The sequence below is a fragment of the Aedes aegypti genome, chromosome 1, assembly GCF_002204515.2.
Source record: "Aedes aegypti strain LVP_AGWG chromosome 1, AaegL5.0 Primary Assembly, whole genome shotgun sequence".
NCBI lineage: Eukaryota > Metazoa > Arthropoda > Insecta > Diptera > Culicidae > Aedes > Aedes aegypti.
The window spans coordinates 138,024,603-138,052,599 of record NC_035107.1 but is presented as its reverse complement, the minus strand read 5'-3'; the positions used below and the strand labels follow the sequence as shown (position 1 = coordinate 138,052,599).

The following is a 27,997-nucleotide window of genomic DNA, read 5'->3' as shown; positions in this document are numbered from 1 at the left end:
ATTTCTAAGGGACATTCAAATCGCAAGCTCAGTATGTCAGTCAGCTTACAGTGAATACAGCATTCAAATATTCGAAGAGTAAAACCGCCGTGCGAAAATCGCGACCTTGCGAATAATGTGTTTACGTAATAAAAATTAGATCAAACAAATTGAATTTCGCGAGTGACCGAGCAGTTGGATAGTGAAAACACAAAAAATGGTTCCAGTTCTATTGAATCGCGCACGATTGTTCCTCAATCAATATCCCGTCGCTCGAGGAATGGTTACCTACAGTCTATTGTGGCCAACAGGATGTCTCATTCAACAGTCGGTCACTGGAACCCATTGGAGTACGTCGAGTCCCTTCAAAAGGCTAAGAAGAACAAAAGACAGGGAGTTTTCAAGAATTTTTGCTACGTCGAAAACGGTGACAATGAAATTAACACACATTCACATTGTCGAGCAGTAAACCTACGCCATGGCAGTGAACGTGAACTTGGCGCGTGGCCAACATTTTCCGTTAGAAACATGCGTCACGGCTTGGGACACGTTTTAGAGGCAATCTCGTGCAGAAGCTGAGCGCGTATGCAAAACAAAACATCTCTGACATGCAGCACGTGATTGAATTGATTCATTACTCGATCAGCAGAACATTACTAGGTTGAATCAAAATACAACCATCCGCACCAAGAATAGAAATATAAGTAGTAGAACGCTAGTGGCGCTGTTATCACAAAATAGAATTATTTTATTATTACTTACTGTTGAAATTTTTAATTGCTTGTTTAGTGCCATGTTGTAGAGAATGTTTTATTTTGGTCGAAAAATTGATTTGACACTTATAGACCCGGTACTCAAGCTGTCAGAGCGTGGCAAACTAGATGTTGGTCACACGAACAGTCGCGACATCTGCGTTCTACGGCTAATGTTTCTACTGCACCAAGTGACTGCAAAGGAAGTAAACGTGTAATGGACCAATAGGGCGATATTCAAAACTGAAAAGGCAATAGATGGCTCTTAGTTTTTTGTTTCTTTTGAAATAATACACTAAGCTCTTACGGTGAATTTCACCGTAATCTCAACAGCTGAACAGTTCGGTGAAATAAAACACGGTAACTTCGTCGGAATTTAACGGATTCCGGTGATTTTTTTACCGAATACTGTAAAAATTTACCGTACTCCGTTAATTTATTTTACCGAACTGTTCAGCTGTTGAGATTTTACAGGAATCCGTAAAATAATTTAAGTGTGAAGATACCGTGGGGCAAGTGGGTAATGAATTTCGCATAGTTGGGAATCTTCACATTCTAGAGACTTTAAATTAAAACAAATGAGGTCCTGTATATTTTTTAGCTTGACTCCCACTAAATATAAGCTGTATTCTGAAATTGATTTTGTAAAATTTGTAAAATTAAAGTAAAAAGTACAGAAAAAGTTTTTGAAAAACGTCTCCTTACTTTTCACTTGCCCCATAAGTGGGGCAAGTATAAAGTTTATCGTTTTGAACAATAAATTCGAAACCCAACAGTTATATTCACGATCTCTATTACCTTTAACATTTGTTAAGGCGTCCCAATGCACAGTAACATAAGTAACATGTAAACAAAGAAAATTTTATTCTTGTTACTTGAATTTTCTTCTGTTCAGTTATGTTTGTTGAAATGATTCGACAACATTATAACGCAACATTTCTAATGTTAGTTCTTACATCATGGGACAGCAATTGCATATCTGCTATGTGGAATTTCCACCTCTCTTTAACAAAGAAATCGGAAAACTCTTCATGAGAAATCAAACGGAATCCTTCAATAAAGTATTTAGAAACTTTTTTATGAGGATAGACGTAAACCCCATTTTTTATGTTTTGAACTAGCTTTAAATAGACATTCCACGAGATTTTCGTGCGTTCTCTTTCATTGGAACTTTTTAATTAACGTCTTTCTTTTAATCGGCTGTCCGAAGTAAACATAATATGTTTTTTTTGTAAATAGCTCTGTGGTTGTTATTAGTTAAATAATTAGTTAATCGGATTTACTTTCAATTTATAGTAAAAAGGATTATAGAAACGTTATACTCATCGTTTTGTCGGCTATTACGCTGCCATGAAAACGATCTACTTATGTAGCTAAACAAGCAGTAAAGCATGTAATCTGTTATTTCGTAACTATTCATCTGAACTGCGTGTATTAAAGTTTTGTTCAACATCGTTGCTGTACCAAGATTTTGTTTTGTCATGTCATTTGTATGATATTTCCAATTTAAGTATTGTCTGTCGGATTAAATCTTCATTCTGATTTGTCGTTTCAGTAATTAAAATCCACCTTGTTATCTAAACTTCTACAAACAAAGTCAAGTAAACTACCTGTGTAACTAATTATTTAATCTGAAAAAAAATTGTTTTACGCCTAAAGTTTTTTTCTACTCATATTCCCTTGCTTTTTTGAAAGGGAAACATTGTGAAAATAAGCCATCCCGAATTTGTTTGAAAAAGTAATGTCATTATTGTATTATTACTGTCTACTCGAAATAATTTAAAACAATTTAGTCATTTAAGAGTACTTTTTAATCAGGCTACTGTGATTACCCTTGTCTTTTACGTGAGATTATAGTCTTAAATGTCAATGTTACATTGAGCCTGAGCTTGAGCTTGATTGGCCGCCCTAGGATGCTACTCCAGTATTGCCAGATCAGCGGCACAAGGAACCAACCGAATGACTGCTTGGGACTAACAGGCATCCTCAGTGTATAAGTGCTGGTGATCTTCTATTTTTAGGCAACAATGGTGCCTGCCACGTCAGAATGCAGACCAATGTGGGGAAGGGGGAGGAAATGATGTTGCACTTATACTGGCCCAGGGTTGTTAACGTTGATCAACGATTAACGCCGTTTCGTTGATTCGTTGACGTTAATTGTAACGATCAACGAATTTTGCGTTGATTTTTCGGAGCCGTTAATCAACGTTAACGTTAACGCTTGGCGTTGATTTAACGTTAACGGTCAACGGTAATTTTTTGCGTTAATTATGAACTTTGTACTCCAAATTTTCAGCAAATCCCAGAGTTTGTTTCAAGAAGGATATGTAATGTAGCGAGAGGCAAGAAATAAAACAGCAAATAAGTTAAAAATACATTTTAGATTTATTTATCTGTTGTGCTCAGACTTTAATAAAAAAACATGTAGTTTATTGCATTTTCTTTTTCATAATGAGTGAACTTTTTTTTAAATTCAGTCAAAGACAAAAGCTTGTATCCTGTTTTTACGTACAAAATTAGCAACTTTGAGGCACTGTATTTCAGTTTAGTTCGAATTGCCATGAAATAAGAATGACAAACTATAAATAACTGGTTTTGTTTTTAGTGAATTTATCACATTGCAGTTATTTATGAAGAGTTTCAGAGGATTGTTCAAAGACAAAAGTAAGGAGCTGAGATTTTTTAATTCGATTACAAACGGTAAGGAGCCGGATCCTGTTCTTGGCACTTTAGATTCTCTTCAGCAGTAGATTTTTGGAAGCTGCTACGCTCATATTTGGCCACAATATGAGTCGTATTGAAGTGCTTCCTATTGCAAAGTTTCAGACGATTCGGCCGAGAAAAAAAAAAACCATGCCAAAGTGGTTCATGGAAGTGCCCAAGTGGTATGTTCTGCAAATTTACGTAACTTCTGAATGTGAACAACTTCGGTGAACTTTGGAGATCAACCACCCAGAACATATCGTTTTTGAATTAGGTAAAAGAATCTCTCAGTTGCTTTTGTCTTTGATCAACCCTCTGGAACTCTTTGGTAAATGACTGCAATGCAATATAAGGAATTCGCTATAGATAAAACTTCAGGTCATTTGTAGTTCGGCATTCAAATTACAGTCAATTCGAACTACCAGAAGTTGAGATACAGGTCCCAAAACATAGGCATTTTGTATGGAAAAATAGTATTTGGTTACTTACTTTTGCCACTGACTAGATGAACTAATTTTGCAGGAAATAGCTTCGTGACCACCAGATGATTTTCCACATGTGTATGTTCAAGCCTATGCAACACAATTTTCAATTGCTTAGGTCTGGGATGTAAGCGGCAAGAATTTTCATTTGTCCTTATCCATGCAGTCATTCAACCATAAAATTTATGATTTGAAAACGCCTTTACTTCCCGGAAACCAGTGTCAAGTATTTGAAAATTTCCTCGGCGAAAGGACCACTTGGCGACATGAATCGGTAGATCTTCATTTTTCCCCCTTTCATCGTCATTGACAGATTTTGCAACGCGTCCGGATTTCTCTTCCACTTGTACAAAATTGATCTTGACCCTTGCTGCTTGCATCCTTTTACGGGTACAAGGTTTTATTTTCAATTTTCTTGGTTACGGTATTTGCATGGAGACAACTTGTTTATCACCGTATCGAAAATTTTCATTGCATCTACACAGGTCACCCAGTAATCAACGAAAAGATTAACGATGTTCGTTGACGTTAATTCAACGCAACTCGTTGACGCTAACGTTAACAAACATAAAAATCAACGAAACGCCGTTAACGTTGATCTCGAGAAAAACTAACGTTAACGGCGTTAATCGTTGATTAACGTTAACAACCCTGTACTGGCCCACTGTAGACCGTGGAGTCCGACTGCATCTAAGCCAGTTCATGCGGAAGTGTATGGATGAGGGAAAGGCATGGCAGAGAGGTTTGCTTTTGTGGTTAGCAGACTGCCTATGTATCAGGCGTAAGGAAAGGCATGTGCGTGGAAGAATGGAAGCGTTAGGGAAACAGTTTTTTATCCGTATCTGGTTCTAGCGTTTGCTATGAACGAATAGTTTGAGTGTGATAGATTTAGAATGGAAGATAGAGGTAGTGCTTCATGAAGCCCAAGCAGGACAGTTCGGTTTTACGTCGTCGTTTGCGTCGCTGGAGATTTTTATTTTCCTGTTTTGGAGCGTCTTGATGGGTAGTGCTTCGTGAACTGCAGCAGAACAGTTCGGTTTTGCGTCGTCCGATAGATTCTGCTCACGATTTCGTGCGGGTTTGCGTCGCTGAAGATTTTTTTTTTCCTGTTTTGGAGCGTCTTTCTGGGTAGTGCTTCGTGAAGCCCAAGCAGGACAGTTCGGTTTTGCGTCGTCCGATAGATTTTGCTCACGGTTTCGCGCGTGTTTTTGTCGCCGGAGATTTTTTTTTTTACGCGTATCGTTATTTTATACAATCCGATGACTCTGGAGGGATCGGTTTTGCTTTTTACTGGCTATCGAGCAAAAATATTACTGCACAATCGACAAGCATATCGCGAAAGACTATTTATACTATAAATAAACTATTGTTTTCTCTTTTGATTGCCGGCATTCAAAAGATTAAATTGAGAACACTTAAACAACAAATGTTTATAGTCTATCGCCAGCTTTCTAGGCGAATCCTGACAATATACCTTCCCCAACCTCCAACTCCGTAGCACTTATGAGGCTGTCGCTGAGTCGGTAGCCTCTCATTCAAAATAATTACTAATTAGGCTCAAATTTAAAGCGAAACATCAACTTTTTAGCATCGGGAACCCATTGGGAGCCCGAGTATTGTGTGGTCTTTCAAAAACTAATAAATAATGCGCTCTCGGGCTAGGCATTGCATATATTGTATATGCAATGCCTAGCCCGAGAAAGCGTTGTGTTTGGATGGGCTTCTAATGGATCATTGAAGGTCACTCAATTGGCACTTACCGCATCAAAACAGCGGCACCACCGTATATCCCTTTCGGGACGAAACAGCACAATTGTGCTAGACACAGTTTTATGAAACGGCTCACCCAGGATCAGGTTTACATTTAGTTTCTCTCCGCCTCCAACTCTTCACAGGCATTGAGTTGCTTTAACACAGCATGAATAGTAGAATTCATTCTGGAGCGCTACCGCTTAGCAAAAGAAATATGATAATATGGTCGAGAAATCGTCCGTCCTGGATGGGATATGGGATTAAACATTAACTGCGTTCTGTCAAACATAAAATACGATGGTAGCGCTATCTATGCATTTCATAGCGGCCGTTTTGGTTATTTCAATGATCCATTCTTCCGAAAGAGATGTGCTTTGTACTCAGAAATGATCATTGCTCTATTGAACAACCAGCTGAATCCTAAATAAAATACTGACTATAGAGGCAGAGAATAATTTAGAACTTGTCGAAAAGTTCGGCAGAAAGTGGAGAGGAGTACAATGATATTTGAAATTTTTAATCAATGTACTACCAATAAGAACCTAAATGAATTGATCTATCTTTTCTTTTGAATTCCAGGAGATTTGGACTGGATGAAATGCTTTAGATTCTTTGTGTACGGCGGATTTATTGTGGCTCCCAGTCTTTATTGCTGGATAAGGCTAGCTTCCATGATGTGGCCAGCGCAGACATTAAGATCTGCGATTGCAAAGGTACTGAAAACCATACTGTAAGATCAAATTACTAGAAGCATTCAAACATACTTTCCCACAGGCTCTCACAGAACAAGTTAGCTATACGCCGCTAGCGATGACGTGTTTCTACTTCGGGATGAGCCTTCTGGAGTCAAAAACTGTCGATGAGTCAATAGCGGAAGTCAAAGCCAAGGTCCCACCGACATACAAGGTAAGCAAGGATTTCGAATTGTTTTAGCACCGGAATACTCATCGAGGGCTTTTATCTTACAGGTGGCCATTTGCATCTGGCCTTTGTTGCAAACGTTCAATTTTTCGGTGGTGCCTGAGAAAAATCGAGTCCCGTTTGTTAGCATGTGCAGTCTTTTGTGGACAATTTTCCTCGCTTACATGAAACAGCTGGAGCTTGAGAAGCTGCAGAAGTCTAAATCTATCATTTCGAAATAACATGGAAATATAGGACTGATGATAAATTAAACGATACCTTAGACTATACGACTTATAAATGAAATTTGTAACTTACTGCTATCACTCCGAGATCATTGCCCAAGTATCGAACTGCTCCCCTTGATGATTACTTTCCTTATTTTAATCTCGTCCAGTTTGGACAGCAATTCGGTTACGGATTCGATCAGCCCGGAGGAAAGCGTACCTCGTTTCATGACCCTTTGCCCAACGGCCATCCGGTACTGCAGGTAGCGATCAATGAACAGATACTTTCGGACATTCATCGTCTGCTTGCTGAATTCGGTGAACGCAATGAATGTCCTCTGCACGTCTCGATGAATGCCCCAGAGGGTTGAGGGCAGTTCCACTTCGTACACCTCATCGTATAGGGTGTCGAAATCTGGGTGGGACAACTGTTCTACTTGAACAGGAACTGATTCTTCGAGGTTTTCTATCGATAAATGTACTGTACTGCTATCGAAAGCCTGTGTCGGTTCAGCAATAGTTAAATTTTCAACTGCTTGTTGGTCTTCAGTCAATTTCATTTTCTGTAAAAAAAAAACCTGGATTAATACACTGATGAATAGAACCCTTTTTACATTTCCCTACAACAGGTTTGAGATGATTATGTCTTTTATTATTTTGGAGCCTACACTCGAGTAACAAGATTGTTTCATAATTACTGAACTTTGTGTTTTTTTACTGTTTACCGCTTTCTCACTCTACTGTGAATGTTTGATCCCACATGTGATGCCGTTTTTCGATTCGCCTGCACTGAAATAAATCGAATCGAATATTTTATTTCAAATTCCATATCCATTCAACTGTATCTATGTTGCATAAAATGCATATGGATTCATATCCGTGTCATCTGTCAAACATTTCTGATTCAACAGCGGCTAGTGAATATTATCGTCACTGGCTAACATTGTTGTTATATGCATTGAATATATAACCGGTACATGTTTCGTACATAGTTTCGACGGATTCATCGGCATTGCGATTGTCATATGCGTATTCTTCATATCACCAGTACGATTTTATTCAGTCGTCGCAACAGATGGAGTAGCTTACGAACAGGCAAGATTACTGAAGAATCAGGAAATTCTCTCTTTGCCTTTTGAAAATAATAAATGGTAAGTTTTGCCGTTCATATTGAATTGACACCGTAGTTACAATGTTACAGAAAGTTCTTCTCTTTCCTCTCTTTGCAGCATGTTTGACCCAAGCGCTCGTTCAGAAGCTGTATCCTTTAAATTGTTAGGATCAAACCTGAGCGATAAAGATCTTATTGGCAATGTAAAGTAAGTATAAATTTTTAATATGTTCTAACAATTTCTTACTGAACAAAAAATAAAATTGAATCGTGTTCATTTTGCAGGAAAATGCTGGACATTCATGAACACCCCACAAGACCCCACAAGAATGGCAAAGTATTGAGCAACATACTGGGATCTATCATATGTGGACAGGAAAGGCAATTAGCATTGTAAGTTATTAATAGCAGATACCATGTAGATGAAACAGTAAAAACAATAAAATAATGAAAACAATATTCGTAATTTGTTAGTTTGATAGTATCACTCACCGTATCAACTATTAATTATATTAATTTTTACAAATGGATCTTCTGTTTGGCTGCAATAGCATGTATTTGGAATGCAAATGATGTTTACATACTCTCTTGGTCCGTACTAGGTATTTTTTTTTGCATATAACATGGACATGGATGTAGAAAAGCTTTCTTATATGTCACGCATATACCTTCGAACATATTTTTCCATACTATGGTGACTTTCATAAGAAATTCTAATAGTGCAGAATTATATGACTATCATATACCCTTTAACGAGAGAGTTGGCTCAGTGTGGTTAAAATATATTGTACGCAGAGAGGACCTAGGCGAAGATTAAATAATCTCTTATCCAAAAATTGGAAAATATCGAATGGTCCCAAAAAAGACAAAGGGAACTATTAACAGTATTATGCTTTACAGATCGTACCATCTTTTTCTTTCGGGTGTTACATCCGTTACTGATAAAATATGGTAACATTCTGGATAACATTGATTCCTCACCTTCACCTTCTCTGGGCTTCGATAATTCCTCTCCTTTCGCTTCCGGGGAGTTTCTACCGTTTCGACTCTTCTCTGCTCCTCCTCATCCTCTTCCTCCGTTTGGCCGAACACCGGAACACTGTTTGGCTTCAGGGCCGGTTTGTGGCGCTCCATTCGTTCCACCGTTCCGTTGATGGTGTGCTCCCAGTAGCGAAGGATGTCTTCCTCCCGGAAGTGCTGATCGCACACCCGGTCGAACTCTTTCAGTGGCCTTCGAACCGGCAGGACAGCTTGCCACTGCTTCAGCAAATCCGGATCCTATTGGTAACAGACATCATGTTTCAATGCGGTTCGAAAACTCTTCCGTATTTCAGTAGGAAAAAAGGTTCATGCTTACCTTGATCGGCACATTGAACATTGCCCGTTTTGGATTGTGCTTGTTTTTGTAATCACATTTAGGTACTACACAATTTCTCATGGTTAATAACGTTTTAATTGCAATTTAATTCAAAACCTCTCGACGATAATTTGAATTCAGACCTCTGGAACATAAATAAAAACATAAACATCAAACAAGAGATTATCTGAGTTTACTTGGTCATTAAAATCCAGCGTAACGTTTGCAAACGGCCTCATTTTATTTTCTTCCGCCATGAGATTCGCTGCCTTCAAGGCCGGTTTGCTACTGACAAGAAAAGGAATCGCCTATCTCGATGCGTGGAAAATTTCTCCCAAGAAATGGTCAAGAAAATCACTTTTTTCTGATCGCAGTACGCAGTTGAGAAGAAATGTCACTTCAAAGGGGGCTCTCTGTAGGAAATTTCTTGACGCTTTCAGTCAAGGAATTTCTTTACTTTTCTTGAGCGAAACAGCATACTTAGCTTGACAAGTAATTTCTCGGTCTGTCTTGATGCATGTAAAATTTCTGCAAGGAATCGATCAAGGAAGCGCTTTTTTCTGATAAAGTCTGATTTGCTACTGAAAAGGAATCGCTAAAGAAATTGCTCGCCGATTCCTTGCAGAAATTTTCTACAGCGACTCTCATTTGAAGTGACAGTTCTTTTCAACTGCGTACTGCGATCAGAAAAAAGCGCATTCTTGATCGATTCCTTGCAGAAATTTCCCATGCATCAAGATAGGCCGAGAAATTACTTGTCAGCAGTAAATCAGGCTTAAGAGTACACAGTTGAAAAGGACAGCAAGCCAGAAATTCCGGAACGCGTAGAATTCCGTCTGCAAAACACATAAGATCGATAAAGTAAGTTTGTTCACTTTTCTGACATGAGACTGTTTGAATAAGTTTTCGAGAAATATTACGGTTATTAAGCAAATTTTCCGGTTTGCGGTAGCCACAGAGTTCTACCGCAGCTGTCGAAGTTCTACCGCAGGCTTCGAAATCATTCTATCATTGAACCAAACAATTCAATCATAATGAAGCCAAGAAAATCTCACCCAAGGGTGACTACCCCGCACAAAGCTGGCGCATCAATTAGCACCAACGTTTGTTCACTGTGCCTTTAGGTGTGCCGATGTGCCCTGATGAAAAATTTCACCATAAACCTAGGAGCTATAAAAATACACTGAACCGAAATTTATAGTAGCAATCATAGCATTCCATGTATTTGTTGTCAACAAAAATAATATGGAAAAAAGCCAAACATTTTTTTTTTCTGGACGTGTCCTTTTAAGGTGAAGATAAATCGAAGCCAAACCTCAAATTTTCAAGAGCACGGATCTGGAGAACCAAACATCCGTTTAAGCTGAAAACTTAATCGATTGGTCACTCGCTGGTGGTGACCAATCGATTAAGTTTTCAGCTCAAACGGGTGTTCGGTTCTCCAGATCCGTGCTCTTGAAAATTTGAGGATTGGCTTCGATTTATCTTCACCTTAAATTCAGAACATATTTGGTGCACGGAGAACACGGCAATCATATCATATTCAAAAATTACGTCAATCATTTGGGAAAGAAGTGGGGGTTCATAAAAGCATGGTAGTGCTAGGCATTGGAAAACGCGAGACAGCTGGGGGAGGGCCTAGAAATCCTAAAAAAAAAACAATAGACGTCAGTTTTTAATCGTCCCTAGATTGAAATTTTGTGACTTTCACCATTTTGCGCATTACCCTCGTAGGTTGGCAAATATTTAAATGCCGTTGTTTCCCGGAATTGGCTATAATATTGCGCATTTCTTTCATCACTGGATTATCGCAGATGTTTTTACAAGTGCGGAAACGCCAATAAAAGTGCGCAATGACATCAAATCGGATTGGTGTCTTCGGAGGACATATTCTTTGTAAATCAGAGAATAAGTGCTCTGAAGACACCAACGTGATTCGATGCAATCCCGCACTTTTATTCACACTTTCACACTTATAAGGCCGCACTTCGCAGTCCAGTGGTGAAAGAAATACACAATATGGCTACCAAGAACTATTATAAAAATGTCTTCAATATGAACTAAGGCAACGTTCATAAATGACGTAGCATTTTTGGCCATTTTTCGACTCCCCCACAAAATCACATCGTCACAAACTCTTAGACTCACCCTCCCCCTAAAATGGTACGTCATTTATGAACCGTCCCTAATATGATTTTTCTGGTTCCCCAGGGCACCTGAAATTTCAAAAAATGTGTATAATTTGTTTTCAGACAAGCTTATTTGAACGCATTTTTGGAACGATAATAAAAAGTTCGAAAGGGCTTACCCGCATAGAAAAATCCAATTTGCCGTATACTTCAAACAATAAGTTTCCTCTAACGGATAGAGTTAATGTATTACAAACAGTGGCGTTTCTGTTGAACGGTATAGAATCTTGAGCTGTAGAATGTTAACAACAGTTCAAGTCATCTATACTAAATAGTGACAATGGGCCGTATGAATAAAATGTAGTAAAGTTGAGTTTACTACATTCTCGGTAGTAAACGCTATATGTGGAACACGAGTGGAACATGTTTGTGTCATTTTCCTTTCTACACCTTTCGAACATACTACAAACAACGCATTGCTATGAATAAAGGTAGCATTTACTACAAAGCTACTGGTAGTTAGCTTCAGAGGTTGCTACACATGCTTTGAGATTGCGGAATTGAATGGAATAATTTACTTTTGAGTAAAAATCATGGGAAAACGATATGAGTTTTGATATTTCGGAAGGTATTTTGAGTTTTGCTTAGGAATTCTGAGGTTACGAAAACATTCGCCCCGCCAATGCTGAGATTGCGGTAAGATTACCGGCAGTAGCAATTTGTAATATCCGTGTGAATTCTGGCATTACGATAATTATGTTATTTTCTAGGAATTTTAGGATGTCGGTAGGAATTCAGATATTTATAATGTAATTTGAAATTTTACTTGTAAACTCTGACATCTCAGATTTCCTTTTGAATTCCGGAATTCCTGTAGGAACTTTGGGATTCCGATAGGGATGTCGGATTTTTTGTGATAATTCTGGAAGTTTAAATACCATTCTAGGAATATTGCGGAAATATTAGGAATCTGTTAAAAACTCTAGAATTGGGGTGGGAATGGGATTCCGAATATTAATCTCTTGGAATTCTGTGGGTATCTTTGAGACGGTATTTTTGTAAGAATCTATGAGATTGCGGTGGGATTCCTGCGAATTATTGTGTGAATATTTGTAATTCTGAAAACCAATCTTCGTAATTATTGTAAAAACCTTTAAGATTCCTTTGATCTCCAGTTCCGTTGGAATTTCAAAGCAAAGCTTTAATATAAACGATTTGAATGTCGGTTATAGATTTCAATGGGATTTTTTGTGAAATCGACAAGAATTTTGATAATTTCAAAGGGAACCATGGTGTTTTAGGGGAGATCCTCATTGAATTCTAACGACTGCCAATGGAATCACTACAATTCCCATAAAAATCTCGACATTCTAAGTTCTAGACATTCCAAGGATACTATCAGAAACCCCACCAAAATAGCGAGAATATCGTAGAAACACTTAGAACTTCCGGAATTCAACGCGCTGTTAAGAAAACACACGGGGAGCATCAAAATTCTACCGCAATTTCACCAGAATCTCAGTACTGGTGCTAGAAAATATGTGGTTCCAAATTTGATAGCTGTAATCTCAAGATCTCTTCATAGATGTTAAGCAAGTATTTAAAAAATCATCAATCACTGGCGTTGGCGAAGGCCGAAAACCACCCAGAAAATTCTTTGATGTACCATCATCATAAAATCATAGACATAAAGAGAATACCAGACTAATCGCAAAATTACACTACAAATTTTGTCAAATATCAGCACTTTCATGATTTGTGCAAATTGTCGCGTAATCGATTAGATTCCATGCATTTTCTTCATATGCATGATTGTATTAATTTTAGGCGTCACTCTGAATAGATTGTTCTTTACGTGCAGAATCACTCTGCACTCTGAATGGAAATTTCTTAACGTGCAGCTTCAGTCACTGCTCATGTTCGAAAGTAGTAAGTACTACATGTTCGAAAAGTTTTTTATTCATACCAAAAGTGTAGTAAACTTTGTGGATTTTGTTTTTGAGTAGATGCTACATGTAGTAAAGTTCAAAGTTTTTTATTCATACCACCCAATTTCTGATGGTATCCAGATTTTGTTCAATGATATGATAATGAAAACTCTCGATAAACAGTGGCAAAATAAACTCACCTTCTGCGGAATGGTTTACGTTTTTCCACATTCACACATCTGCGTTTTACTATATTTAACCGTTGTTTAACAGTTTCACGAACAGTTATACACGTTTGAAAATTATCACGGCGAGATGAACGAAGCTAATATTTTAAAAAAGCGGTGTTATGTTTACAACGCGATTATGAAAAAATAAACAAAATGTATATTATTTAACTTAATTTGATCGTGATTAAGGTCAAGATATGAGAAAAGAATAATGTAATTTTCACATTGTGTGGAACGGAATGTTCTAATCTACCTAGATGATTTTTTAGCGTGTTTGTCTTTCGTCAATCTGAAAAAAAAACAAAACAAAAATTCGCTGCGAAAACGTTTGGTTATTTCGAGAATAAAAAAACATTTCCTGCGGAAATTTCCGATACTATTTGCAATTGGAGTCGAAACAGTTTGTAAGTATAGCTATGGGTATAATCATATCCTAGTTAATTTTAATTTTATCTATTTTTTCCTTAAATGTGTGTTTCCCAAGTGTTGTGATGCGACTTCAATCGGGGCAAGGAACGATGCTGCTGCCTAACCATCTAAAGTTGTTCCTGCACCAAGCAATGGATTTGCTCGTTAATTTCCAGCAGAAAGCATCTTGGACCAGAATAGTACACCAACAGTGCTGTCCGAATCTGCCATCTCCACTAGCTGCAAGAATTTTGGTAAGACATAGTTCTATTCGAAGTCCGTCAAGCAACCTGCCGGGATCAAGATGGGGATGCTTCATGCTGGAATCGTAGGAATCGAAGCTGAAGATTTGATACCAGCGGAAGGGTAGCTGACTGCCGGATCGAGAGTTACCGGAATATTTTTACCGCTTCAATGCTCCGAATCAGTGTTAAGCAAAATATAATTTTGTCTGTGATATGATATTGAAGCCGGAGGCACCTTGCAGAAAATGTAACTACGTATGACTTAATTGACTAATAATAATACGAAAAAAACGACAGTGATTGAATTGGTTATTTTATTAAAAAAGAAAAAGAAATAATGTCCCCATCATTTCTTATCCGACAGATCAGTACAAAGTAGGGTTAAAAAACCATAAAGTACAATAAACTAATGATTCCCCATACATTATTCACATTGCTAGAACATGAATGGTTGGACTGATTCTGAACTATTTGCCTTACCATTAATTGGTAAAGAAATTACCGTATATCGACCATCCGGCAAATAGCGAACGAAAAATTTTGTTCGAGAAATTTGGCAAATTTATATGGTTACATAACTTAACCGCCTATTCCCCACATTGTTATTTGTTCAATTACAATTTGCCAGACTGTCAAAACCATTCCCGGTAGTGTTGGTTTATTGTAATTTTGGATGTTATCTGAAACTGTTTAGATATTGTCGTAAATTGTTGTGGATAGTTCGGGAAATAGTATCTGTACGGTTTCAGTTTATGCGGGTAGTGTCCTTCAAGGCTGTAGCTGATTCTTCCGGGGATCAAGTCCGGGTAGCCACATCCTTGCTATGTGTGGGGCACTTAACACCCAAATCTTCTCTCTCTCATCAAAGAGAACGTGTCTACGTTCAACCTCTTGAGTTGAGAACTGCATCGATCTGAATTATCATTTTCAAACTCCTTCATTGTTTCAGCCATTTTTTCTGCTTAAAGGCCGGTTTGCTACTGACAAGAAAAGGAATAGCCTATCTCGATGCGTGGAAAATTTCTCCCAAGAAATGGTCAAGAAAATCACTTTTTTCTCATCGCAGTACGCAGTTGAAAAGAAATGTCACTTCAAAGGGGGCTCTCTGTAGGAAATTTCTTGACCCTTTCAGTCAAGGAATTTCTTTACTTTTCTTGAGCGAAACAGCATACTTAGCTTAAGAAATTTCGTATGAGTTCCAGAGCTTCGATCTAAAATAAAAATAACTTGTTGAATGGGAAAATATAATAAAACCAGTGGGTGTTTTTGCTGTAGCCCATATCAGTTTTTCCATCAAATGACAGAACGCAAGCAACTTAAAATTATCAATGGTTGCTGAGCATGAAATTTCAGTTCATTGTGATTTTTATAGCAACCCATTATGGAAAATAGAGCCAGTCAGTGTGCCGAGATGTGCCCAAGCTGTGCAAGGCACACTGTGCAGAGTGACCACCCCCTTGAGACCAACTCAATTCGCATGTCATTTGGAAAGATATGACCAGGTCCGTCACACTCGGGCTCAGATTGGGTACCACTTCTAGTACTGCATTTCGTCCCTCGGTAGTACAAAAGGTACCCAAGCTTGACAGATCGCAGTACACTTTTCACGGCATTCTAGATTACTTTATGAGCCATAAAATTTTGGGCAACTACAAGGGACATGGAGGTCTTTAATTTGTCTTTGATATGACTATTCCGCACTTGCATCAACCGTTTGTACAAAGAAAATGTGTTTATTTTATCTGAAATTAATTTAATTTAATCGGTTCATCCATTCAACCGTTACAACAAGTTACACTCAGAAATTGAAGCCGTCAGATATTTTCCAGATGTAAACAAAAACTTTTTTCAAATTTCTGAACTAAAAGCGTAAAATTTCTTCGGTTTTCTACTGTCAATCGATTAATTAGACTATGGGCAAGCATATTATACAACCAGTGTCGTGGAATTTGTTGCCAAACGATAAAAAATGCCGGGGGTCCAAAATATATACTTTGAGGGTCCAAAATGTATTAGTGTGTCCAAAACAATGAAAAACAGTGCTTCGCAATTCAATTATTTTCGACGTTTTTTTTATCCCTAATGATCGTATGGGCATTTTATCTCGTAGAGGAAGTTTATCTCTACATTTTGCCATGTTTTTTTGACTTGGTTACGCTGTGCAATTAATTAATTGGAACAAAAAATTGAAATCACTTCCTTAGGGGCTCATTCATTTATTTCATAACGCTGAAATTGGCCATTTTGGACACCCACCCACCCCCTTTGTAACGCTTTTTGTATGAATATCATTCAGTTTTTGTATGGACCGTAACATCGTTAGGACACCCACCCACCCCCTCCAGCGTTATGAAATTTGTGAATGGGCCCTAGGGGGTCCAAAATACGACCGTTAGCTTATGGATTGGACCAACGACAGCACTCTCCTCTACCTGCTCAGTATGAGAGAAATAGCTATAAGAACTATAAATAGATTCTGTATATGATACTCGGCATAGTAGTGGCCAAGTGCACGGAGTGCCTAACAAATAAAAGTAAGGAAAAAAATGTTTCGGGTCTGAAGGAAGAGATTCGAAAAAGCCACGCAGTATCGTATTCGATGTTACGATGTTATGAAATTTGTGAACAAGCCCAAAACATGATCCAATGAAATTTAGTATCATTTATTGGAAGAGCTACCCAAGTAACCACGAAGCTATATATGAATACTTTATGTTTGCTCTATAGTGTGCTATCAGATTTTGTTTTAAAGTGACATAACTTTTAAGAGCTTTATAAAGCATAATAGACCATTTCCGTGAATTTTTTTTAATGGCTCATATGCCTTCTATTAATTTACTGAACAAACTTTCCCAAGGAACCCATATGTTTTGAAGACTCTAACTATTGAAAAACAATGAAAAACTGGCGGCACGACAGTACACCCCACGGTTCCCTACAATTTATTTCTCTCCGATTCTTATTGGACCCCTTTTTCTCCTATGTTTTTTGTCTCCACGTTGTGGTGAATATTTGATCAGCTGTTTCTAATCAATCATGACAGTTCCCTTTATTTATGTTTTCATCCGCCACTTCCACCATGGCTGAAATCATCAAAACCATCCCGGAAACCATCTTGGTGCTGCTGCTGGTCGGCAATGTTTTTAACTGCGGTTCCACCACCGGTATTTTAATATGTAGAAGAGATCCAGTACGACGAAATCTATCACGACAACGGCGGGTTTGCCACCGGCCCAGTTTGCCACCGGGAGCAGAAACTTTTTCGAAGACTATAGCAGAGCACGGCAGAGGCTTCCGGCGGGAAGATGAAGGGGATATTTGTGGTGGTCGTGGAGGATTTTCCGGGGAGATTTATTAGAGTAGTGAAAAGGGGAAGCATGTATACTCCATTGGCCATATGGTTTCGGAACAGTTAGACGACACAAGCAGCAGATATCAAACGGTATGAGCCTATGCATGCCATAAAACGTTTGACTTTTACTGTGCGCCCTGTTTTAAAGTTGCCCGTGAGAGAGAGTGAGACAGCACTAACACACGGCGCACAGTAAAAGTCATAAGAACAAAAGAATTGATTGCACGTACAGAGGCTCATTTGCTATGGGGTCATGCACAAATTACGTCACGCTCCAAGGGGGGGGGGGTGTCGAGCCAAGCGTGACAAGTCTTGCAAAATTTTCAGAGGACTCATACAAAAAGTGTGACAAAGGGTGGAGAGGGAGTCGAAAAAGTTGAAATTTAGCCTGACATAATTTGTGTACCATCCCTATCCGTTGTGTCAGGTTTCTCCGTTTTGTCGTGCAATGTTATAGATTTTACTCAGATGGCACAGATCATTGATGCGTGCCACTAGTTCTCTCTTTTATTCTCCCGCTGTTCTTATGCAGCGCAAATAGTGACGTCACTATTTGCTCTGCATAAGAACAGCGGGAGTGTTAAAGAGAGAACGAGTGGCACGCATCAATGATCTGTACCACCTGAGTAAATCCAGAACCTTGGTCGTCGCGTGCTTGATTAGACATTGACATAGGCCTATTCACATGACGTTCCAAAACAGCTGATCTGGAAGCTCTTTGACAGTTCTTCTATGAAAATGACAGCCTCGTGTATGCACCGGTCCTCCACCGATGTAAACAAATGCATAGACGGACCTGTCACATGAAAAGGCCTATTTCGTTATGTCTACAAACACTCAACGCAGGGGTGAGATTGAAAGTTGTGGAAAAATCTCCACTTTGTTCACCCACAGGGTTGAAACAACTGTGCCGCACTACTCAAAATGTGGTGAATTCTAAAGTTTTCAAAAAATCATAATAAAATCGAGAGTGCATATAAATTAGATCTGAAAGCGACAATAATCATTAAAAATAATTGTCTTTCGAAGAAAAATATAAAAACAGGGGGTAAGGTCTGACGGAAATGGTCTATTAAATTAGGTCCTTTTTCCAGGCAACGTTTGTTTTAATGACCGAGCAAAGTTGAAACCCCTTTACCGAGTGGTGAAATATCATCGAGGTGAACTTTGTTTTGACAGCTGGCCATAAACTTACCACTCATTTTGGTTGTTGAAAGGTTTGCTGACCATTTCACATCAAAATTTTCAATTATCTGCTGTTGTTTCAATAGTTTATCGGTTTTTCTCAATATTTTCTGGTTTAATTACTATCTTCCAGTGGAAAGCAGTGTTGTTCAATGGTTCAAGTGATGTGAAACGTCCCTCGATTGTGTCCTTGTCCGAGATTGTTTCGTTTTCTGATTCCGTGTAACATTTTGTGTTGTTGCTTAATCCGTCAAAACGCTTCCTAAAGTGGATTTTAAATTGCAGAGGTAATTATTATGTAAATAAGCCCTACTATCGGCTTTGATAAGCGTTAATGTGTGTTAATTCGTTTTCTTCGAATATTGAACAGTTCAGCGCCTGCCCCGGTTATTGACCGCAGTTAGGCTTGTGGACGGCCTCCGGAATTGAGACACTTCTACTAGCATAACCTTGAACACCAGAGCCAGCAGTCGAAATGAACAGACGGAACAAAGGCCCGGGGCTAAAAATCCAAATGGATGTGGCCTCCAATTCGAACCCTGTGTAAGTATACTGGCTTTGCGGTTGGTTGCAGTATAGTAATGGGACATGATTTTGTTCTAGTAAATTGCCATTTTCCGGATTCTACATTTGCTAATGAATGTGTCGAGTCTACTTCCTTTGAACTGTTTTATGAGAAACCTATACATTCTCACATAAGTTTTATCCTAAGGGGCATCAATGTAGACATTTGGTTTAATGTTTAACCGTAGTTTTCTGTATTGGAGCATCATAGTCATAGTTAAAACTTATAATATAATATTATTCGTTTTTCTTTTTATTACACGAAAAAAAATGTGCGGTAAAAACTACCATTTTAGAGGGTTAACTTAAGCGCTCGCACCGGCAATTCTCAGTCCAGAAATGCGCTTGATTTTACCATGTCTGTAGTCGGAATCAGATTGTTGTAAATTATTTCTGTCAAATATACCTACCAGTAATGCGGTGAGGTGTACCGTAAACATAGTAAATTGGTCTGAATTTCCATGGTAGTTTCAAGAATGGGCGTAATCAGCTGAAATAGTTATTTTTACCACAGGATTTTGTTCCGTGTAGAACAGGAGTTTTCAATCTGTTTGACTCGCGGATCGCTTTATGAAATAAAATTGTTGCGCGGAGCACCTGATCTCTATCACTAAACTGCAATTTTTACACGCTTAAATCTACCCTATTAGGCTGATAGAAATATTTACGAGTCCTCAAAAAAAATTGTAAGGCTTGTCACGCTTGGTTTGACCCCCTCCCCCCTTAGAGCGTGACATAATGTGTGCATGATTCGTTATGTTTGATATCACTTGGATGGTAAAAGGGAGGGGGGGGGGGGGTGTTATGGGTATGAATATAAAACAGGGAACAAAAAAATAAAAATTAAAAAGGTTTTTTTGTTTTTTTTTAACGATAGTCGTTGACATTTTTTCAATCGGCCTCTGGATCGTCATTTTACCTGGTTTTTTATTTTATTTTAAAAACGTAAATACCTAATAGATGTCAAAAAAATATGGATCATTTTTATTTCCCTTCAACGTTTTTGGATTTTTGAAGAGGGGATGACATTTTTCATAAGAAAATTTGTAATATTAGCCTAATTTCTACGAATATCGCGAGAGATGTATCTTGGTCAATCTTTCATTAAGCGGAAGATGATTCGAAGTCAAACCTGAAATTTTTATTTATTTATTTATTTATTGTCGTCAATCATGTTTGTAGACCGTTACAGAGAGTTTCGTATGCGCTAGTTACACTTCTACATTCAATTACCTAATTTTTCTTCTTAAGATAATGTGCGGAAGTATTGTTTTAGCTTCGCTTTGGACCAAGTTAAGTCGATTGAATTGTGATGTTTATTATAAGTAGTCATCATTTGGTTCATTGGCCCAAATTTTGCATAATTAGTACGGTGATAGTTGATTGCAAATATTTCTCAATGGCGTAAACGTCTGGATGGTACATAAAAGTTTAATTTAGATAATAATTCTGGTGAATCAACTTTATGGGATACAATATCGTTTATAAATGAAATCATGGCATATTCACGACGCTCTCTTAGTGTTTGAATATTAATCAACATACATCTAGCTTTGTAAGATGGTAATGGAAATTCTGTCCAACCTAATTTGCGAAGAGCATATAATAAAAATACATATAAATAGGGGCCCAGATAGCCGTAGCGGTAAACGCGCAGCTATTCAGCATGACCATGCTGAGGGTCGTGGGTTCGAATCCCGCTGGTCGAGGATCTTTTCGTAAAGGAAATTTTCTCGATTCCCAGGGCATAGAGTATCTTCGTACCTGCCACACGATATACACATGCAAAAATGGTCAATCGGCAAAGAAAGCTCTCAGTTAATAACTGTGGAAGTGCTCATAAGAACACTAATCTGAGAAGCAGGCTTTGTCCCAGTTGGGACGTAACGCCAGAAAGAAGAATATAATAAAAATTGTTTTTGCACCGACTCTATCCTTTCATCATGTACTGTTGAAAAAGGTGACCAAATTATGCTGCAATATTCAAGTATTGATCTAACATAGGCAATGAACAATGTTTTTATTGTGTATGGATCATTGAAGTTATAAGCGAAGCGTTTAATGAAGCCTAACATATTATTAGCTTTATTTATCATAGTGTTATAGTGATCAATGAAAGTAAGTTTTGAGTCTAAAATTATGCCTAAGTCTCTGATTCTATTACATTTTTCAACATTTTGATTGCCTAAAGTTATTGTTACATTGGGAATGTCTCTTTTCCTGTTAAAAGATATCAGGTTACATTTTTTTACATTCAGTTGTAGTAGGCTTTTCTGACACCACGTGTGGAAGATTTGTACTTCGTGTTTAAAAGTATGTATATCCTGTGCAGTTTTTATTTCCAAATAAAGTTTCATATCGTCAGCATAGATTAATACTTTTATTTTGTCAAGAATAAACGACAAATCGTTCACAAACAGTATAAACAAAAGCGGATCTAAATGAGAGCCTTGTGGAACCCCTGAAGTGGCATGTATTGGAGTTGACTTTTTTCCTTTGAATTTCACTATTAGCTCGCGAGTGGTTAAATATGATTCAATCCATTTCAGCAATTTGGCTTCAATACCAATTTTTTGTAGTTTAAATATAAGCATGGATATATCAACACGGTCAAATACTTCACTAAAATCTGTGTATAAAGCTTCTACATGATTTCCATTTTCCATAGCACACAATGAATAGTTTACAAATTCGAGCAAATTAGTGGCTGTCGAACGCCCTTTAAAAAAGCCGTGCTGCGCTGTAGTTATTCTGTTTTTAATTTGGATGAATACTTTTTCATTTATGATAGCCTCAAAGAGCTTCGGAATGCACGAAATAAGGGCAATGCCACGACAGTTAATAATATCAGATTTTTTGCCAGATTTGAAAATGGGAACAAGGTATGAGCTTTTCCACATCTTTGGAAAGACTCCAGACTCCAGTGACATATTAAAGAGCCAAAATAAGGGAGTAGTTAATTCAATTGCTAAAGTCTTCATGAAGATTGGTGGAACTCCATCCGGTCCATTTCCTTTGGTTGCATCCAAGTTTTTCAAACCATTCAATATTTCATGCACATTTATATGACCGATACCAACATCGTTAGGAAATTCAGGATGGAAATCGAAATATTCATAATCACGATCAGCTTCAGAGTATGTTGTGTATACTTCTTGAAAAAATTTTGAAAATAAGTTGCATATATCTTGTGAGGTATGGCCAACCTTTTCATTAAAATACATTGTAGAAGGAAAGTTATTGGATTATAGTTTAGATTTAACATAGTTGAAGAAATTCTTTGGACAGTTTTTGATTTCTTGCTCAGTTTTGGAGTTGTAGCTTTCATATGCCAATCGCATTGCTGAGTTGAGTTGTACGCTCATATTCAAATATACTTGTAAATTCTCTTGACTTTTATGTTTTTTGTAAATTTTATGTAGTTTCTGTTTACGATTCTTCAAATTTATTATTTCTTTATTGAACCAAACAGGATGTTTTGAAAAACCATTACACCTTCTTTTAATAATTGGTACTTCTTCTAATATTATTTTGAACAAACAGTTGTAGAAAACTTCTGTTGAATTATTTACATCATCTCTGCTTCTCAAAATCGATTGTCAGTTAATGTTATTTAATTTATTTCTAATGTTGTCATAGTTAGCTGAATTAAAGTCGAATATTTCCTCAAATTCATTGACAATATAGAAATCTGTATTAGAAATTAACTGAGAAAATTCTATTGCCGTATGAAACACTTCATTTTTCCAAAGTGGAGTCAATGCCTCATTAACACAAAAGTCATCAGAGACGTTTGTCAGCAAGAGATCAAGATAACAATTTTGTTGATTTTTTACATGATTGATTTGATTAAGACCTAAGTTTGCAATTTTGTCAAATATAAACTGTAGCAATTCACTTTCTCCAATGACTGGGAGTAATATATAATCATTGTCCATATCAGGTATAAAATCAATGTTGCGTTGGTTAAAATCACCGTAAATATGAATCTTAACTTCAGGGGGTAAACTAGACATAACATTTTCCGCTACACTAAAAAAATTATCGTATGTTTCTTTGCACGCATTGTTAGGAGGAAAGTATACGGAGACAAAAATATGTGTCTCGCCAGACAATTGCACTTTCGCCCACACGTGCTCAAATTCTTTAAATTTAGTGGTACCGTCGTTGGGGGTGACAATGGGTCAAAAAGGGATATGTACGATTTATTTATTGAATAACTATCGCAATTTAACTCCAATAAATTTCAAATTTGGTGTGTATGTACTTTGATGGTACATTAATAACCGTTCAAAAAATTAAAGAAAAAGATTTATTCACAGCGGCACCACAAGTAAATGAAAAATGACCCAATCTCACCCCATAGAGGGGGTGACATTGGGTCACTGTAATTGAAATAACTTGTTTTTGAGAATATGACTGCAAATCCATTCATAGCTGAAAAATATTGATGGAATACGATGCAAACAAGACGAAAAGATATCTAAGACGTTTCACAAGTATGACAAACTCACTTAAAAGGACGATTATACCAAAAAATTGAAGAACTATGAGAAAAAGTATGTAAACCCAACATTTATCGTCAAGTTTACATAAATTTTCTTTTTTTTTCCTCAAATTGTCTTCAAAGTCTCATCCCCATTGCCATAAAGCCTATTCAGTTTCCCCAAAGGTGTACTGAAACAGTGATTATTTTAAACCTTTGCAAATAGTTAAATTTCGGTGCGACATTCCACGATCAATACATTCCAGGCAGATGTTGACGTCATTATCCCAGTATTTCAGCGAATCAACTCATTTGTACTTCCGTGAGATGTTTCTATAATATGAAAACACTGGTAAATAATTAAATTTCAAAAAAAAAAAACATCCACTTGATAAAATTTTACGATGTTGCTGCGCACGAAACACAGATGCTGGTTTGAGAAGTTGTCAAAATGCGCTGCATTGTTATTCAATGCACGGAATACTCAAGTAGACTTTTTTGATGTTTCAGAGATGCTGTATTTAGAAAGAATAAACCCTTCTTAATGAAAAAAGAGATAACGGCACCGTAAAATGTCAAAAAAGTGGACTTGCAATTTCATTTACTATCGTTCTTGCTTGACCCAATGTCACCCCCATTTTTGATGTTTAAGACACCGTACCGAAAAAAATATTTTTTTGTGGAAAAATCAAATAGATTCCGGAAAATACGTGTGAAGTGCAATGAAAAGACTTTCAACCTTCTACTGAAATAACGATAGAGGTTAAAGTACGTGCGTGTTACTTTGCACAGGAGAAATTTAATGTGTTAAATTTTATCTAGTTTCAACATACAATTTTATTGGTAAAGTAAACGAAAACTACTATTTCTAAAAATGTATATTGTGATGAATTACGTGTAATAATATGTTTCCTAACATATGAATCATTAATTTTAGTAATATCAGCGTTATTAGCTGAAATATTTCATAAATCATAATTTTCCGTTTTGACCCAATCTCACCCCCCAGACCCATTGTCACCCCCATCGACGGTAACGATAATTTCAGAGTTCAATTTTGCTGAAACTGCGATTAAAACTCCGCCACCCGACTTTTTTTCAGACCATTGATAATTACGATCAGCTCTATAAACATTGTAATTATTTCCAAAAATTTCTTCACTCCGTATACTCTCATCCCAACTCGTTTCAGTTCCTAGAATAACAGAGTATGCGCAACCTGATACTTTACGATGAATTTCAGTCAATTTGGCTGCGCTTCTCATCCTGTTAAAATTTTGACAATATGTTATAATTTCATTTGAAGCACCTGATGAGTTTACTGAAGAACTCGATGAGTTAATTTCATTAAAACTATCTAATGCTATCTGGGTCGTTTGCTTATACTCTACCTCTGAAGAACGCGTCAAATTGTCATCTACTTCCTCTGAAGAGAGCGTCAAGTCCGACGAAAACACGAATGTTTGCATGCGCATGCTTCGCAAGGTGGTGAAGGTGGACTTCTCTGTGTCATGATGTGTTGTGGATTCGTGAGGCCGTCCGGTTGATAAGGGTTGAGCGTTTCCCGTTTTTCAAATCGAATAGTTGGGCGATAATTAGATGGTGGTCGAGAAAATTGATTTTTTGCCGCCGCAAGGAGTTCACGATCGGGTGGAAGATAATTTGCGTTCATATTAGATTTATTGCTGTTGTCGTAATCGTATCTACGGCTGCCGAAAACTGTGCGGCGCGGGGCATTGGTGTAATTGTTGTTGCAATCGTTGTTTACATTATTTTCCAAACGGCTGTTTCTGCTGGTTGTAGAATTTCGAGTTGCGTTCCGCTTACGTCGCCTTCGAGCCTTCTCGGCCTGCTTTTGCTGATCCAAGCGGCGGAGTTGGCGTTTGTCGTATTCCTCCCAATTCGCTTTCCATACTTTCCTCGTACCTAAAAGTCGCCAGCCAGAGTTGTCCTCTTTTTTTGCATTCAATTCAGCATTTAAACTGGGAGGTGAATCCAATGTGGGGTCTAGTGATTCAACTTCGGTGCTGGAGTCGTCATAATATTTGCTGATATGGCTTTCAGCTCATTCAAAATATCTATTTCCAGTAATGGGTTGTTTCTCATAGGCTCCAACGAAGTTATGTCTAAGGTCAAAGATGCTAATTCTCTTACATCTTTGCTAAGACCTTTCACCTCGTCAGTGATATTGTTTGCTATTGACTGCACTGCCGTTGATATGCTTGATTTGGACGACTCAAGCGCAACATCAAACATCGCAGTGATGTGGTTTTTAACAGCATTTACATTGCCAGCAAAACAACTGCTTTTTGCCGTCGCGAGCTGATTTTTGACATCGGTCACTAGAGCTTCCAAGCGGTCAATGGCTTCATCGATCACGCCCAAACTGTTCGGTTGAGTCGAACGATGGATCACCTCTGTGTACTTGTTAATTTGTTCTGCTAGTTGCGCCTGTTGATCAGCAAGCGACTTAAACTCAAAGCTTGCAGTAACCATGGTTTGACATGAACTGCAGCATGGTAACACAAAGGATGAAGTGTCCATTCTTCTTTCCTTCTTCCGGAGCGATCCTCTTTGAATATTGACTCCCACGCAAGCAGGGTGGAAATTACGTGAGCACCCAACGCACGACCACATAATTGAGTCGGAAACGGAATCCAACAAGCAAATTTCACAATTCATTTTCACAAAACACTCTACACCGGTATCTAGTACGTACAAAAAAAAACGAAACGTTAGCAATAACAATTTAAATGAAAAGTGCGCGACCGGGAGCGATTAAAAACGCGTCCGAACTGATTGACGATCAATAATGCAATGAGAACACGTGTCTGAAGCAACAAACATTCGTAAGCTAAAAACTTGAAACTTGTCCAAAAATTCTATGGCACATTAGCTGATAGAACAAAATCTAGACTGCCGTCTACTATGTCTCTATTCGCCTACGGAGAAATACATTGATCTCTTTTTACGATACGGTCACTACAAAGTCATTATTTGCAACAAAAAGTCACTAAAGTCACTTTATCATAAAAATGCTCGCTATTTTCGTAATCTGATGATAAACAAATGATAATCTGGATTATATTTTCAAACATAGATAGCAGGACAGTAATGTTTTACTGATTTTCTAAAGTATTGAAATTTAAATGTCAGCATAACTCCTGTCAGACCTGCTGAGTTTATTTAGATTAAATTTCTTGATAAATCAACGGAGAATACCCTGAAAAGATCTTAGACCTAACTTTTGAAGGAAGCCAAACAAATGTTTTTCAAGAAAGAAACCTAAAACTTCTCTGAAATTACAACCAAAAATTATTTATTGAATTCGCCATTGGTAGCAAAAACGAGATCCAGAATCTTAACTTTTTCGATACGGTTTCCAATTTTCAAATAAATTACGTTTTAAATTATTTTCCATACTTTTTTGTCCGTAGTGACAGTTGTTTCAAATACTTATAGTAATATCTAGATTATTGTACGTATAAAATCATACTCTCATTATTGATTCAGCTTACTAATTCAAAGCTACCTTGAAAAATTGAGGGTTAATTTTACCAATATTCTTACTGGATTTTTTCCTCTTTTATTGCAAGTACGACCAAACGGTCGAGTTTTTAACTTGCACGGTTGTCTGGTATTCCAGAGTTGTGCTCTTAGAGATTTGATGATTCGTTTCATTTCATATTCAGTAAAGATTTTTCACCTTAAACATAGCACAAAATTCCTACAAGATTATTTTTGAAATTGCACTTCATTAAAAATTCGTGCGACATTTCTCAGATGTCATCGATGTAAGGACCTTCTTCTTCTTCTTTTCTGACGTTACGTCCCCACTGGGACAGAGCCTGCTTCTCAGCTTAGTGTTCTTATGAGCACTTCCACAGTTATTAACTGAGAGCTTACTATGCCAATGACCATTTTTGCATGCGTATATCGTGTGGCAGGTACGAAGATACTCTATGCCCTGGGAAGTTGAGAAAATTTCCAACCCGAAAAGATCCTCGACCGGTGGGATTCGAACCCACGACCCTCAGCTTGGTCTTGCTGAATAGCTGCGCGTTTACCGCTACGGCTATCTGGGCCCCTTCCGAGGCCCTAATATTGACTCGGATCATTATCTCGTTGTAGTTAAAATTCGGACGTGGTTATCCAGCGTCATGGGTTTCAGAACTAACAGAACGCTGCGATTCAATATCCACTACTT

General features: G+C 37.7%; 3 protein-coding genes and 1 long non-coding RNA gene across 7 annotated transcripts in view; 3 read left to right on the top strand and 1 right to left on the bottom strand.

Annotated features, from left to right (window-relative positions):
- The first annotated feature begins 25 nt into the window (after positions 1–25).
- Positions 26–6,869, top strand: LOC5571503 (mpv17-like protein). Its single transcript, XM_001659703.2, has 4 exons — positions 26–329; positions 6,248–6,381; positions 6,443–6,574; positions 6,637–6,869. Exons 1-4 carry the CDS (start codon positions 197–199, stop codon positions 6,808–6,810), a joined length of 573 nt encoding a protein of 190 aa, XP_001659753.1. The 5' UTR covers positions 26–196; the 3' UTR covers positions 6,811–6,869.
- On the bottom strand, positions 6,624–27,611 carry LOC5571504. 3 transcript variants are annotated; one of them, XM_021848424.1, is made up of 4 exons: positions 27,593–27,611; positions 9,264–9,382; positions 8,888–9,184; positions 6,624–7,358 (listed from the first exon to the last, which is right to left on the bottom strand). In XM_021848424.1, the coding sequence occupies exons 2-4, from the start codon at positions 9,342–9,344 to the stop codon at positions 6,903–6,905; spliced, it is 834 nt and encodes a 277-aa protein (XP_021704116.1). In that variant the 5' UTR covers positions 9,345–9,382; positions 27,593–27,611; the 3' UTR covers positions 6,624–6,902. The 3 variants fall into 3 exon arrangements, with proteins under 3 accessions (XP_021704116.1, XP_001659754.2, XP_001659755.1); XM_001659704.2 differs by lacking the exon at positions 27,593–27,611 and having other exon boundaries at positions 9,264–9,447; XM_001659705.2 differs by lacking the exon at positions 27,593–27,611 and having other exon boundaries at positions 8,894–9,184; positions 9,264–9,447.
- On the top strand, positions 7,370–8,428 carry LOC110677636. The gene is made up of 2 exons (XR_002501088.1): positions 7,370–8,114; positions 8,192–8,428. It is a non-coding gene; the product is annotated as an uncharacterized LOC110677636 (long non-coding RNA).
- The window catches only part of LOC5571505 (dual specificity mitogen-activated protein kinase kinase 3), a 31,316-nt gene continuing 22,036 nt past the window's right edge, over positions 18,718–27,997 (top strand). Inside the window, exons 1-3 of one of the 2 annotated variants that reach the window (XM_001659706.2) lie at positions 18,718–18,772; positions 18,874–19,027; positions 19,111–19,283. In XM_001659706.2, coding sequence (XP_001659756.2) covers positions 19,216–19,283 — 68 coding nt within the window. In that variant the 5' untranslated portion in view covers positions 18,718–18,772; positions 18,874–19,027; positions 19,111–19,215. Of the gene's footprint in view, positions 19,028–19,110; positions 19,284–27,997 lie in introns of both variants that reach the window. The other variant, XM_021848425.1, reaches the window with a different exon arrangement.